We start from the raw sequence: 15867 nt of genomic DNA, 5'->3' as shown, positions 1-15867 counted from the left end.
AAACAAAAAGCTACGCGACTTGCACTTGAGCTTCAAGTTTCACATTCTCTATTTAAAAAAAACAAACATTCTCACAATATCTTGCTCCAAGGAGATGCTGTGACATTACAAGCCTAATGTGTGCGGATGTAAGGACTCGCAAATTGATCAAGGATTATCAACAATGTTGACATTGTTACCAGCTGAAATAAAGAAGGCCAGATTTTTGACATGAGGCCCCTCTTCAATACAGGATCATTGGCATATCGGTTGGTGCTTTAGTGGTGCATACTCCTGAAGTCAAAGTCAGGCCTTTGGAGCGGCCCATAGGGGTCTGGGGCCCAGGAGCTGGCAGTTGACAGGATTCACTCACATGGCCTGTGAGTGTGAAAGATGAATCCACTACAATATATGCCAACGTTTTATTTAAAAAAAAAAAAAAAAAACTCCTTTTCCTAGGACATGTGAAGTGTACATTGCTGGACTGTGCTGTCAACTCTCTCCGGACCAGGGTCGTTACGTCACTCCGGTGAGGACACGCCTTTTTGGGGTGGTGACACAAACCGAGGGAAAGTGCTCGGAGGGGGGAGGGGTGGTGTCCCGTCGGCAGGCGCACAGACAGCAGGCAGCAGCTGCAGCGAGAAGGAGCCCGGCGCCGCAACTCTGCATTACAAACAGTCACATTACGGGTTCTTTTAGCTCCGAAACTCACGCGACGAGCGAAAAACGCACGCACCGCATCCAAAAATGGTAGACCGCGAGCAACTGGTGCAGAAAGCCAGACTGGCCGAGCAGGCGGAGAGGTATGATGATATGGCAGCAGCCATGAAATCGGTAAGTAGGCTTCCTCCGTTACGACCCTTTCTCTCGGGAGCATTTAAAGAAGATATATAGACACACAAATAGCTTCATCTATGTGCGCGTGTGTGTGTGTGTGTGCGTGGAATGTGTGACAGCTAGCTAACATAGCATTAGGGCAGCAATACGCAGCCAAAGGGACCGAGCCTCTGTCAGAGCGCGATTTTGACTTAAGCGAGTAAGAGACGCGAAACTGGTGTATGAAAGTTATGATTAAAGAATATGTTTAGGAGAAAGACGTGTTCGCGGGCAGGATCGCGTGCTGCTATAGTAAGATTTGGGAAACATTATTGAACAGCACGGCGAGGCCCGCGCAGCCTTTGCTGACATTTGTGACCCGTTACCGCACATCTCGGAGGGTTTAGTCATGACATGACGAGGTTCTAATGAAATCAGCATTTTGCAGTGAATCAATGTCTGTTGTTCTTAGGGAGGGGGGGGGGGGGGAGCTGCGGTGGATTGTGGTTGAAATGCGGACTGTTTGATCTTGGGGCGGTGCCTTTCACCGGGTTTCTTTTTAAAAAAAAAAAAAAAAAAAAAAAAAAAAAAAAAAAGCCGACCAGGCTGCTTGGTTGTAAATGAAAAAAATAAATAAAGAACCGGCGGAAATAAAGCACATTAATGACGACAAGACGTGATTTAATCGCCCGTCTGGGTCAAATGTGGGCTTGGTAGCGAAGCAGTATCAAAATGAGCCCCGTCGAAAGATGCGCATACTGGCGGAGCAGAGGGCGAGCTAGGTGGTACCACGGTGATGAGAGGGGACATGGCAGCCGTGTCGGGTTCCGGTTCTGGGTGATGCTGAGAAATAACGAGCCGTCGACTGAGTGTGATACACCACTTTTCTTTAGCTCGACGTGTAAGGTGCAACGAGTAGGCATGTGTCTCCCCCCCCTCCCTATTGGCACTCGTTTTGGCGCATTGGGAAGAGCAATGTTGGCTGAAGGTTGATCGCAATCGATTTGCGCAGAAGCAGGCGCACAAAAAAAGGCGAAGCGTCCACCTTTTACGGACGTGGGTGTCGGTGGACGGGCGGCGTCTCCAGAACCCTCTGTGGATGTCATATTGCAGCAAACTGTATATTTTTTTTGGGGGGGGGGGGTCTGCTTAACCGTAGCATGACGGGCTGCCCCGTACCAATCGGTGCCCCTGTAGCAGCCGCATCCCAGTGCGTCCTCGGCCTCTCTTACGGCAGGTTCCCTCCACACAGAGGCGTGCCGCAGCATCTGGCAAAGATGCAGCAGTAGGCCCACCCGTAGTGCACCATTTCATATAGGCAGCAGGGTTTTTTTTTTTTTAAATCACAGCTTCACAAAGGCTGCATCTCTCTGTGTCAGTAACTGTCTGGACAATGAGATCATGGAGGAAGGGACACATTAGCAGGGAAAGTCAAAGTATGCATCATATCTGTGCAGGACTTCATGTTGTCTGTAGTTACTAATAGGGACTTATTAGTGATAATAAAATACTTCTTGTAGCCTTTCCGATGTATTGTTACTAGAGGCTAGTACTTTTGGTGTCGTATTTCCATAAGTTTCCTCCATAATGATCATATAATTCTTTGTTTCTAAGAGTTGCATCAGTTTGCTTTTATTAACAGGGCCAGTCCTGCCAGCAGTAGCCTCAGCATGTGAGCCCAGGCTGTACAGGCCAGTGGTTGTGTTGAGTAGCAAAAGGAAGCAAGATTAGTGGAACTTTTTCAGCTTCAACTCCCCAGGGTCAACAAGTAAGTTGCCGGCGTGATTAAAGGCCACGCTGCGTGTCACTCTCTACGACCAGGCTGTGGTGTTAATGCCAGAGGGGGGGGGGGGGGGGGCGGCACGGCTCCACCCACTTCCCGATTTATGCTGAGTCAGAGAGAAAGGGAGAGAGAGAGCTGCCCCACACCCAGCCAGTCTCTGCAGCACCCAGGCAGCGGGGTGTGTCTGCTGCCTCGCCCATCCTGCGATGGGGAATCCCCGGACGGCAACGGAGCCAGATAGCCGGGCTTTACAGAACACAACGCTGCACCCGCCCTCTGGAGGACTGTACACTCGGGAACAAAGTCTGAATTTTTACATCCGACAATAATGTCCCGGCAGAGAGTCGTTATCAGGCCTCGTGTCTTTCCAAAACTCATCTTTTAGAAGCTATGTCACAGGTTTTTAGAGCAGCTGTAAATCCTGCTCGTCCTCTTGTCGGGGACGGCTACGAGAGATCAGAAAGGCAGACCTAGTGCTGTTCTTCTGTGGATCCTCCTTAAATCTAAAGAGCACACAATCGGCGAGGTGTGCGTCTCTAGCGAGCCCATTAGCCTTGGACCAAGAGTCAGAAATGAAGTTGGGATCCTGGACTTCGACGAAAAAGCCACATGAACAGAAAGCGAGGTTTAAATGTTAAAAGCCAAAGATTCATAAAAAAATGCGTTTTGGGCCCCTGTGATTTGATAAACAGTACTGTACAGTATATAGCAGTAATGTGCAACTGTATTTTATAGTAATACTGTATATATACAAAAAGCCTGCACTTATTAAAGTACATGCAATTGACCACTGATGAGGAATTGATATTTTTGGGGTAATTTTCAAAAGTGACCCTGAATATTGAATATTCATGTACAATGATGTCAGTATTACAGTATGACGTAATAGTTTCATTTGCTATGCACAGTAGCCGCATGTGCTCGCTGCCTCAGCCCTTTGATTTAGTAGAGATTCATTCTCAAAGGCTGACTCACAGCAATACATCTAAATCAATACACCAGCTTTAATGTAATAAATGCATCTAGTAGACCATATAGCGGTGTAGCTTATTCACTATAAACTGTTTTATTTTGAAGCATTTGAGATTTTTGAACGAGCTTTTTCTACCTTGTGGGCAGCCATTGCTTTCCTTTTATTTTCATACAAATCAGAAATGTAGTTTTTGTAATACTAATAAAATAGGCTGTATTGTAATGTAGTTTTTTCAAGCAATTTTCACAGGCCAAATTGTAATCTGCTAAATATATATTTTAATAATGATAGTTTCCGACGCAGCTAACGTTGATACAAGTTAACTGTTCAAAGCGCAAACCGCAGCAACAGTGCCGACAGTGTTAACCTGAGGGGGAACCGGAGGTCGGGCGTTAAATGAGAGCAGTGCAGAGCGGCGGCTGTTAGCTAGTCAGTGGGGCTCGCTCACATGTAGACATTACTCCAATATATCCTTACAGAGCTAATGGTTGCTTGCTGCTATTTTAATGCTCTGAATATTAAATGTATCACCAAAAAAATCTTTAAATATCCAGGTGCTAAGTTTGATGTTCATTTTCTCTCCACGTCTCATTTTATTAACATTCCGCTCCGTTAAACTAGCCAGGTCATACATAAATATTCAAAGTAACTTCATACGTATAGACACGCACACATTCATTCACACATCTCATTTGGAGAGCGTCTCAGGAAGTGCCAGGCACAGAGAGCCACGGCTTCCGTCCCACTTAATGAACTGGATGCATTATTCTCTCATGGAAGTCCGTGCAATGCATTAACGGATACATTGTGCTGCAGCTGCTGGATGTTTACTGAATGTATGTTTAACACGTAGTGACTGAGTAGTATTTACTGCATTGGATAAAAAATAAATGGCAGACACACGTGGCTGTAAATCTAAGGGATGAAACAGAATATCCGACTGCCTCCAATGTGATTATTTTAAAGATAAGCTGTAAAAACAGATTTGTTTTAATTTGAGACTTTTTTGTTAAAGTGTGGTTTTCCATACATTTATCACAGATACAGTGTCGGCTATACGCTCTGCATCTGTACCAGTAGGGAGTGACCCAACACAAATGTTGCGGCTGCGTAATATACCTGCTCAGTTGCAGGTGGGCCTGAGTGGGAGTGCAAAACAAATCTAATGTATGAAAATACGACTGTTGTTGGACTTGACTGTCCACATCCTGTAAAAGCAGTAACTGTGTGCTCCCAAATAATGAAATAAACCAAATGGCATTTCTGTTTCTTGTGGAGGCCGTTACACTTGACTGAGCGCCATCACTGCCACTCTTGAAGTCTGACACTTCAGCATCTGATTCGTCTGTCGCTATGAGAAACAACATAAGCTGAAAGGGAAACGGGGGACTTGTTCCAGAATTTTTCTTTTCCATTATCCACTTTTAATCCTCACTGCTTAAAGCAAACTCCACGGGCTACCAGTGTCTTACATTCTCAGTAGAAAACAGTGGTGCGTGATGTGGGAGTGATCTGAATCTCCATAGAGTGGGTGTGAGTGGGATGGTGGGAGGCTTGTGGGAGATATCCTCGACACCAAATCAGATTTGTCTCAAAATGTGCCACTGTACTGAGTGGAAGACTGTTATTTTTTTTAAATTAGACCCCTATGATTAGCTTCATTTCAGATACAGATTGCTACAATCGGTGTGCTAAACTAGCCAAGGAAATATCCTCCTTCTCTGTCACCATTTCCCTGTCAACCAGTTCATCCTCATCATTTTTGAAAGTTTTTGTCCAGGGGGCCGTAGGAAGTATCAAACGTCTACTTCCCCGTAAACATCCGTCCAATAATGAATGCAGCCAATGTCATCTCAGGACACTTCAAGATGTCCCGAAGTAAGTCTTGAATCAGCGCTGAGTTACAAAGGCACTACGAGAGAGACCCACCTCACCCACCTACACCCTCTACAATCAGGTCCGCTTCACAACATCTTGCTTGCATTTGCAGCAGGATGTGCGGAATTGAACCGAGCTATATTCCCCACAGCAGCACTTTATTGCCTCGCAGCTTTATTCAGTTGCCGTGATGTCTACTTTTTTCCTTTTGCTTAGTCACTGTCAACGGGTGCAGGGAGGGACGTAATTACTGGCGGCATCGGAAGGCATCACATTGACACACCAACCCTGACTTGCAGTTGTGATACAGTTCATATGAAAAGAAAGAATAAGTAGAGAGTATGCATCCCTAGTGTGGAATGTGAAAACATACAGACTAAGTCTGCCTTTCAGAATGTTCACGTCTTTTGGTTGTTGTGTTGCAGATCAGAGGAAACACAGCAGCAGTTTCAGCTATTATCTAGTACCCACTGATGTCGAATGATTGTGTCTCATATGGAGACACGAGCACTTTGCAGTGTCCCATTCCATGAAGGACTTAGCTCTACCATAAGAGTGGGTTTAAAGAAAACCAGATCAGTGGACTTTTTTAACTTGCAAAAAAAAGAAATGTATATATTTTTAAACGTCTCCCCCTTTTTAATTTTGGGGCTAGGTTCTTGCGTTTATGGCGTTTCGTCTCCTTGGGTCATGGAGTGAAATGTCACTCGACACCACATTTCATGTTCGTAGTACAATGCTGGGAATTGTTGCCTTATTGCTTTGGCACCGTGATGCGTGTTATTTGTTTGGGATTTCGTGCCCCCTGAACGAGTTTACAGGATTATTACAGACCCGGAAAAGAGTGATTTTGACAGGATGGGAATAGCTAGGAGATGGACCGACCCGAAAAACCCCAGTGTGAAACGTCATCCTCTGCCCCTGAGCCAGTCTATGACCAAGTATTAGTAATGCAATTACACAATAATCTCAGTGCTGTCATCGTTCATAACACCACCAGCCAATAGGTGATGAGTCTGCAGGGCCTCTGAGCTGTCATCTGGAAGTTATTTATTGATGTGACTTAGTGGTAATTGTGTAACAGGTAAACATTAATAACGTTTGTGCTGTCACAGAAGTGAAATGGGAGGTGCTATCTTAACCCTCATCTAACCTCTAAGGCAGAGCCTTTGACAACAGCTAAGCAGGAAAGAAAGTGGGCTGAACACGACAGTCTGGTTTTTAGTTGTTGTATATTGCCCGTTTCCTCTGTTTTAATGACAGCAGAGTACTACCAGAGAGGCTCGCATTAACTTGGGTTTGGCCACTCATAACCCAATTAGGTCTGCACATCTTCCTCATTCCTTTTGAGCGATCAACCCTTTATTCGTCTCATTATCGGATACGCACAAAAGCTACGGTCATATGTGGTAGCGTAGCAACGAAGCGCTACTCTCCAGCACCATGACTAAAGACACACATACCCGGCCTTGCATCCCCCTTTTTTTTCAGCACCGAGGCTCCAGCCCTATTCACACCGCCAGTGACGTCAGGTAGTCCCCGGCGCCTTTGTGCTCTGCCACTGCCTGAGAGAGGGTCGGCGGAGGGGGGGGGGTTGTCACATCAGGTTAGGGGAGCGAGGGCAAATGCAGCAAGGAAAAGACAGAAGGAAAGCGTGGAATGGGGAGAAAAATGGGGAGCTGTGGGACTGTGGCCAGCCTTCATTATGGGAATTGTAATCCATTAAATGGAAATGAAAGGAGGCGGGCATTGAGGGCTAACCCAGCCTCTACTTAGGCCCGGCATATCCCCTTACCCTCGCAGCCCCGCAGCTCTTACAGTCTCTCCTGTGGATATTAATGGTCATGCAGAGATCTGTCAAAGAGAAAGTTATTGATTGTCCTGCCTGGCCCTTTGTTTGTATTAACACTCAGCTGTTTGGAAGTTTGACTGCCTTGTGCGAGGATGAGTCACGAGAGAGACGACGCGATTGATGAGCTTTATGGGTAGACAGAGCTCCATTGTCATCAGCTGCACCGCAGCTTCCGTCAGGGCTTTCTGCTCGCCCCGCAGCCTTCTGAAACAAAGGCATCCATGTTTTTACAGACGTGTTGTTTAGGCCTGGTTTTTCTGGCCTCTCCGGTGCTCCAGCGCTGACCTACTCTGCTGGTTGCATTTGCTGGAGGTCAGATACTTGTTTACACTAATTGTAATTTAATGGGCTAAGGCATAGAGCAGAGGCTGTGCTTCAGCAATGAGTAATGAGGGGGGGGGGGGGGGATTTCTACTGTGCTTTTAAGTGGGATCATTACGAAACGGGTGTCGGTCATTGTTTGCCTGTCTTCTACTCGTTCAGTACAGGGGTCATTTTGTTTATGACGGTTGTACATTTTTACAATGTCTTGTGGAGAAACACTCCTTAGTGAGGAACAAAAGTAAACAGTACTGCATGTGGCCCTCTAGAGGCTGTAGTGTTCATTACAATGCAAAGTAAGGAACAAGAAGCATGTTTGGTTGTTGGAACAACACTATAGAACAATTTATGGAATATCCTAATTCAAAGGGGTGTTTCCTGTGGGGAACATGAAACTCTACTTAAAATCTCCTGGTAATCTGTCCGCTAGTGACCTTTTGGACTAAACTGACAATTTGGATTGAGGGTGGCACCAGAGGCCATGCCCGAAGTAGGTAGAAATGCTGTGGGACGTTGGGTTTCTTTAGTAAATGTCATGGTAATCTGCCTTTTAAGATTTTGAGACAAGCACATGTACAACTTTTGGCAGAGTATTGGCTTTAAAATAAATCCCATATTGAAGAGGGCTCTAGAGTCTAAAGCCGTGCTAGCAGCTCCGTGAGGTTGTACTTTGGCACGATGCTTTGAGGTAAATGTTAATTTATGCCAACATGCTCAAGTTTTGATGTTTAGCAGGTAATATTTACTAGGTTCACAATCTTAGTTCAGCATGGCAACGCTTGCTAATTAGCATCTTACACAAGTGCAGCTAAGGCTGATGGAATGTAGTGTTGCAGGTATTTGGTCATAAACCATGAGTATTGAACAAATTGAAATTTTGACCTGATGATGGACCTAGATTAAATGTCAAGGGATCACCAAAGCCAGTAGAATTTCACCTCTTCGGACCTCAAATATCTGTAGTTTATTTCACGACAATCCATTCAATAGTTATAAAGATATTTCACTTTAAGCCGAACCTTGTTGATATGCCAGAGGAAAGGATAAGAGATCACCAAAGTCAGTTGTGGGAACCATGATTATCCGTACCAAAGTAAACTGCAATATACCAAATGGTTATTAAGATGTGTTGGTGGCACTAAAGGAATTTACCCTTCAATATGTGCACCAAATCTCTGGGCAATCCATCCAGTAGATGACAAGATATTTTACAAATGTCAACCTCATGGTGGCAATAGAGAAAAAGTCAGGGCAATTCCCAAGCCCAAAGGATTCATCCTCTGGGGACCATGGATGTATGTACAGAACTGTTTTTCGTATTTTAAGCTACAGAATGGACATTTTGACCCGATGGAGGTGAGGAAAGCTCATCCTCTGGGCAGCATGAATGTGCTCGAAACATTTGGCGGACAGACAAAGAGACTGACTTCACCATCCTCAGGCCCTGCATGCCACTGAAACATGATTGAGGTGAAAAGGTTGCTTGTGGTTTTTGGAGTACTCTCATGTTTCATACGCAGGCTGTGAGCTTTTAAATCTTTTTTGTCTGGAGCCATGAAAATGACGTTGCTGTGGCTGACACACGGAGTTGTTTTAGCCAGAGTTGGCTGAAAGGTGTGAGATATGAAATGGCTTGTTTTGCACATACACCCACCCACAGTGCTGCAGCGTTCTCCATACCATCAGCCATGTCAGCATCCTTGCCATTAGCAGCTTGTGGCCAGCGTCTCCAGCAGAGATAGAAATGGCTCTCACAAACAAAGCAGATTTTGCAGTCGCCATGGAAACAGGAGATTGCATCACTGATTGGTCTTTGGTCTCCGCTCCCTCCCTTTTACAGTAATCTCATTAAAGATGGTCAGTTCTGTTGAATAGGACTGTGGCTTTGATCGCATTTATGTATGCTGACAATGAGTTCATCAGATGAGGACACGAGTAGTCATAGGTTTTGTGTCAATAGGCTGTAGTAGCAACTGGAACAGGGATTAGCAGCTGCTCTGTTATTGGAGTCTAACCAAAGCAGAGTGACACAGCTGTTAGCTTATCGTGATTAGGATGCACCTCAGAAGGTCACAGGTTTAAGCTATCCTGTCCTTGAGCGAGACCTACCCTAAAGCTCTGCCATGTGTCGAGGATGCTGCACAAACACTATCATCAGCATAACCTCTGGGGAATAATTGTCTTACAGTGTGATTAAAGAGTCCCTAGCGACATGTTGGTCTCTTTCTACCCCACCTGGGTGGTTTGGAGAGGAAACAAATTTAACCGAAATAAACCGTAACAGAATTAGACAAATTTTATTATTCTCAGCCCAGGCCTCTGTGGATGGTGATACCAGTCTGTTGAACAGTCCACTTTGGTCCAGACAAAAATATCAATTGGACGGATTGCTGTGAAGTTGTATACATGACATTCATGTTCCCCAGAGGGTGAAGCCTAATAACTTGGGTTTTCCCATGACTTTTCATCTGGTGCCACCAGCGGGTCAACGCGTTTACTTATTCTTGGAAGTATTTCAATATACAGAACGGATTGCCACAAAATGTTGTACCAGTAGTCATTCATGGTTCCCAGATGATGTATCCTAATGTCTTATGGATTCTCTCACTTTTACTCTATCGCAACCATGAGGATGACATTTGTGGTTTTGAGTAAAATATCTGTACGACAATTGGTTGGATTGCCTTGACATTTGTTACAGACATTCAAATTTCCCTCAGGATGAATTGTAATATTTCATGTAGCGCCATCATCAGGTCGAATGTTTAAGTTTTTTTTTTTTTATGACCAAACACCTGAGTCTTTATGTTAACTGCCAATTAGCAGCATGCTAACACGCAACACAAAGATGGCGAACATGGTAAACATTGCACTTCCTAAACATGAGCAAGTTAGCATTGTCATTTTTAACATGTTAGCATGCTGATATTAAAATTCTCAAAGCACAATTATTAACGAGTACTTGTTTACCCTAAAACGGAAGCATTTCTTTGACTATTGTGGTACAGTGCTTAAATTAATAAACATTTTCCTATCTAAATACATAAAGAACATCGTTAAAATCCCTTCAGTTTCACATGTAGTTTTATGATGACCGACATAGTGTTGAGTATGGCCATTGTGAAGAGCCGTTCCACATGATCGGCCGGGGCCCCCTGCTCTGCTGCGCTCATGGAACTGAAAAAGAAAGTAACAACAGGCTTTACACTCAGAAAAGGCCTGTAAAGATGCCTCTGCTGCACAGTCCCAGTGGGGTATAAAGGATTAAATCCTCCAGCCAGACACAGGCCTGTCCAAACAAAACAAAACCAGCTTTCAGAGCTGCGGACAGCCAATCAGGAGTCTCCTCAGAGGATGGAGGCGTGGTTTACCCTGCAGAGCCAGTTGCCTTGAGTTGTACAGTTTGTCTAGAGGCATCTGTGACAGTGTTCAGAATCGTAGCTTTGTATGTCTTCGCTTATGCTGTCCAACAACTTGGGATGGCTTCAGTTTGACATGTGCACAGAGGATTAGTCATACGTTGTAGCATGTTACAGTTTATAACTGTCCCATTGTCAACGGTTACATAGCTCTTCACATAGATAAGATAACAGATTACAAACGCCTGCATTTTTTTCTTTCTCTATAGGTGACAGAGCTGAACGAAGCACTATCCAATGAGGAGAGGAACCTGCTCTCCGTGGCCTATAAGAACGTGGTCGGGGCGAGGCGTTCGTCCTGGCGTGTCATCTCCAGCATTGAGCAGAAGACGTCCGCCGACGGTAACGAGAAGAAGATCGAGATGGTGCGCGCCTACCGGGAAAAGATCGAGAAGGAGCTGGAGGCCGTCTGCCAGGACGTGCTCAACCTCCTTGATAACTTCCTGATCAAGAACTGCAACGAGACGCAGCACGAGAGCAAAGTGTTCTACCTGAAGATGAAGGGCGACTACTACCGCTACCTGGCCGAGGTGGCCACTGGGGAGAAGAGAGCCGCGGTGGTGGAGTCCTCCGAGAAGTCGTACAGCGAGGCCCACGAGATCAGCAAGGAGCACATGCAGCCCACCCATCCCATCCGCCTGGGCCTGGCTCTCAACTACTCCGTCTTCTACTACGAGATCCAAAACGCCCCGGAGCAGGCGTGCCACCTGGCCAAGACCGCCTTCGACGACGCCATCGCCGAGCTGGACACCCTGAACGAGGACTCCTACAAAGACTCCACTCTGATCATGCAGCTGCTACGAGACAACTTGACGCTGTGGACGAGCGACCAGCAGGACGACGAGGGAGGAGAGGCCAACAATTAAGAGTCCAAAACCTCATTCTGCCAAAAAAACAAACCGCGCGCTCACAAATGACAAAATAATAATACTAGTTAAAAAGTTCTTAGAAATTAAAAAACAAAAAAGGAGGGAGGGCGGGAGGGGGGGGGAGGCGGTGGAACATTGGCGGCCAATTCAGCCGATGGTACCAACGTGGCTGCTGTTCTTTATTTTTCAACAAATTAAAAGTGGAAAAAAAAAAAAAGGTTGACAGAGGGAAGACAATTTTAGTTTGAGAGATAACCTAGGATTTAAAAAAATAATAAAAAGAATGAAACCCCCTCCTCGGTAGCCTCTGCAGCGTTTGCCAAAATCCCGCTTTAAAGGCAAGAGGTACGTCATTCATCACAGTGTGACGATTGGGTAAACTCTCCTTCACACTGGCAGAGACTGGTCTTACCGCGCAAATGAAGCTAAGCTGTCTTATTGTATTTGGTGAGGGGAGGAGCGTTCGGAAAGTTGAGTTTCGATGCTTGAGCAACCAGAAAATCGGAGTAACCTTGAATGTCGCGGCTTTGCTTAGTGAGAGAGAAAGACGAGAGCGAGGGAGCGAGCAAGCGGACGGGTTGCAGAGATGGAGAAGGGCTTTTATAGGGGTGTCATCGTGACACCTTTAGTTGCAACACACTATGATCGTCGGGTGACAAGCACGTTGTCTCGGTTAATGAGGATGACATTAAAAAAAATAAAAGAATTGTTTTTGTTTTGCTTTGTGTCGGGTATGTGTCCAGCTCATACTGTAACAAAAAAAAAAATACAAATTCATAAAGTAAACTTAGTGCAGCTTGTCCCTCATGTGCTGATGTGCTTTGTTAAATAAATTAACAGTTTTTGGACACCTAATTCGTAATGTCAGTATTGTCGTTACTATAACAACTACTATTGGCTCCTTGAAGGAAACAAACCCCGATTTGATTCGTGGAAATCCGGATTGCAAAATTAAATGAATGGAAATCCTTTAAAAAGAAAGAAAAAACACCATCACGAGTCGACCCTTATTCCCCAGTTATACGATCTCCAGAACAACCCGTAGGATCTCTGAATCGGCCCCTGGAACCACACACTTGATTGGTGAACAGTTTGTGGACAGAGCACATGCAACGCTAAGTGGAAGCTCTAAAAGCAGATCTGAGGTTTGTGGACTTACTTTGTCTTCAGTTTCTTCTTGGTCAAGAGATGCACTTGCCTATTATACTGTTTCTTCAGTGTAAGATGATAACTGCTCCAATATTCTCCATAATACAATATTGTGCATGCTGGTGATGTATTTATACAGTAGCTTCAATTTATTAACTTATACTGTAGATGTTATGTATTCATATGAACATGGAATTACTAGACCTTAAATCGGATTATTTTCTATTTATTTCTTTTTATTGCGATTGTTAGCTCGACCTTACTTTAATCTGTGTTTTCTTTACTCCATTTGCTGAAGTACGCTATACCAAAACAGTGATTGTTGACAATAAATTGATCTGTTACGGACATCGCTATGGTCCCATGCAATTATTGGTAAGGGGGCCAAAAAGTGAAGGACATCATGTTGGCTTATGTTGGACAGCGGGAGTGAGTGTGTTCACAGCGGAACCCAGAGCTTTAGTCCAGTGACGGTAACGTAACGATGGTAATTAAAATACTGTAGAGTCAATCAAATAGTAAAACACTGCTACATTTTCCTCCCTACATTTGGTGCACAACAAAGTGAAATACAGTCTCTTGGGACCAGGGCGGTAAGGTTTTCAGCAGCAAAGTAGTCCTCTGTAAAGTGCTGTCATTAGTAGTAAAGGCAGCAATATAAAAAAAATGCTCTGTTACAAGTCCAGCATTTAAAATTCTAGTGGAGTAGATCCACTGAAGTGTCATCGGCTAAATGTGCAGCTAGTATGAAAAGTAGAAGGCTCTTCATTATGCAGAACGGCTGCTCTCAAAAGGAAAATGACGTTTTTTATCCTGTGTGCAAACGATATTAAGTTGTGCTCGGATCATTATCGAGTAAAAAGAAAAATACATGAAATTGGTGAATTTTCTGACCTTTGGGTAGTTCATAGGTTCATGGTCTCTTACAGGTATTGTTACTTATTTTCTCCCGATTAGACGGACTGGGCTTGTATGACATCTCCATCTCTTTCTCTCTCCTGTTAGGTTTTTTTGCGAGACATGCAGCGTGCTGACATATTCTAAATTCTTGCATATCTTTGCGGTTTGCATGACTCAACCCGACCAGGCAGGTTGACGATGAATGCCTGTCGGAGAGCAAGGCCTTTAATCTACAGTAATGAATCACATTTTACGAGCTGATCAAACGTTCTGCATGTCAAATCCAAAGTAACAACTAATCACAACTTTGGAATATATGCAGTAGAGTATAAAAGTAAAGGAATAAAACTGAAGTAAAGTAGCAGTACCTCTGAATTGTACGTGTATATACAGTAGGCTACTTGGTTTCCATCACTGTTATTGGGCAACTTGGTTCCACTTAGCTAATGCTGTCCTAAAAGTAACAGCGTACCCACGTAGGACTATCCTTCCAACACTGTAGGGAAGCATTTGTAGTTCAATACCCCCTCGAGGACGAGGGCATTCAAGAGTCACTCGGCTCTGGCTAATGACTCTGAAAACAGCTGAGAACAGCTGGAAGTTCAAGAGTTCCTCAAAAGAAACATTTAATATAACCTGCAAGTAGAAACCTGAGAGCTATTCCTAAGAGTGAGAAATGATATGACTAGACGTGGCTGAAGTGTTACATTTAGAAAAATACTGCATTTTATCAGACAAAACTGTCCCCTATCAGATGTACGGGATATTGTTGGTTCATTGATATCCCGGAAATATTGAATACAGCTGATTTGGTTTCTGTCTGTTCTTTTGCACTCCAAATCCTGATTTATTCTACACAGAAAATATATATTTAATACACAATCACTGTTTCGTGGTTGCATTTGTGTCCTGAATATACCGTTACAAATGGACTGCCCTTATCTGTAATGACAGATGAGACTAAATGGAGCCGTATAAACAGCATAAAGTCCACACAAAGCAAAATGTCACCAGTCCACTTACTTAGCCCCACACACCTCACTGAAAGGTGAGTGGATGGAGTCAATGAGCATTTTAGCATGCTAGCATTTAGCCAGACCCAGCGGGCAACAAACGACGTGGGTGTGTTTGACTTTTGTTCAGATTCTGTAACAGAATGTGACTTCAATTCAGTAATTACAAATAAAATACATACTTAAGAACGACATGAATACGAGTAAAATTACTAAATAAAAAAGAGAAGTACGCACACACTAAAAAGCGACTTGGTTTCAACAATGACAGTGAATTTGTTACAGCCACTCCTGGCAAAGGCACAGTGGTGTTCTGCGCGAAATGCTAACGTAGCATGCTAATATGCTCACAATGACGATGCTATAATGCTGATTTGCAGCAGGTATGATACCGTTCAACATCTTAGTTTTGCGGGTTAGCATGCTAACATTAAGATAACGCTAGCAGATAAGTCAGTTGTTACATTTCATCCAAAGGGGACGTCGATGTCTGCGAAATTTGAACCCATCCAACAGGGGATGAGACATTTAAGTCAAAACCATAAATGTCCAACTCATGGTGGCGCTGCATGAAAATTAAGGGAATCACCCAATTCAGAATAACTTGTCCTCTGGGGACCATGAATGTCTATACAAAGTTGAATGGTAACCTGGTTATTTCATATTATTTATATTTAGATATTTCAGTCTGAACCAAAGTGATTGTCGTGCCTGGAGACATGCTAGCGTGGCTAACAATGACGGTAGCTCATTCAATGTGGCGCCATTAAGGAATTTGTGACACAGACAGTTTTAGTCCAAAAGCAGATCATCTCTGAGAATTAATGGGATGGCCATCTCATTATCTTATTATGGAAACGTTAATGTCAAGCTGGAAGAAATGGCTAACATCTGTTGCAGCGTTATAAATTCACG

At 44.1% G+C, this 15867-nt stretch overlaps 1 protein-coding gene across 1 annotated transcript; it reads left to right on the top strand.

Moving 5' to 3' along the window:
* The first annotated feature begins 571 nt into the window (after positions 1-571).
* ywhag1 (3-monooxygenase/tryptophan 5-monooxygenase activation protein, gamma polypeptide 1) lies at positions 572-11988 on the top strand. Its single transcript, XM_076102326.1, has 2 exons — positions 572-813; positions 11231-11988. Exons 1-2 carry the CDS (start codon positions 727-729, stop codon positions 11885-11887), a joined length of 744 nt encoding a protein of 247 aa, XP_075958441.1. The 5' UTR covers positions 572-726; the 3' UTR covers positions 11888-11988.
* Positions 11989-15867: the final 3879 nt, after the last annotated feature.

This window comes from Anarhichas minor, unplaced genomic scaffold, assembly GCF_050575085.1.
Source record: "Anarhichas minor isolate MPS153535 unplaced genomic scaffold, ASM5057508v1 ptg000027l, whole genome shotgun sequence".
Lineage (NCBI taxonomy): Eukaryota > Metazoa > Chordata > Actinopteri > Perciformes > Anarhichadidae > Anarhichas > Anarhichas minor.
The sequence above is the reverse complement of the archived record's forward strand: the minus strand, read 5'-3'. Positions and strand labels throughout refer to the sequence as shown.

Coding starts and splice junctions, on each gene's coding strand:
- ywhag1 (XM_076102326.1), top strand. CDS start 727: ATGGTAGACCGCGAGCAACTGGTGCAGAAAGCCAGACTGGCCGAGCAG. Junction 814..11,230: donor TGGCAGCAGCCATGAAATCG/GTAAGTAGGCTT, acceptor CTTTCTCTATAG/GTGACAGAGCTGAACGAAGC.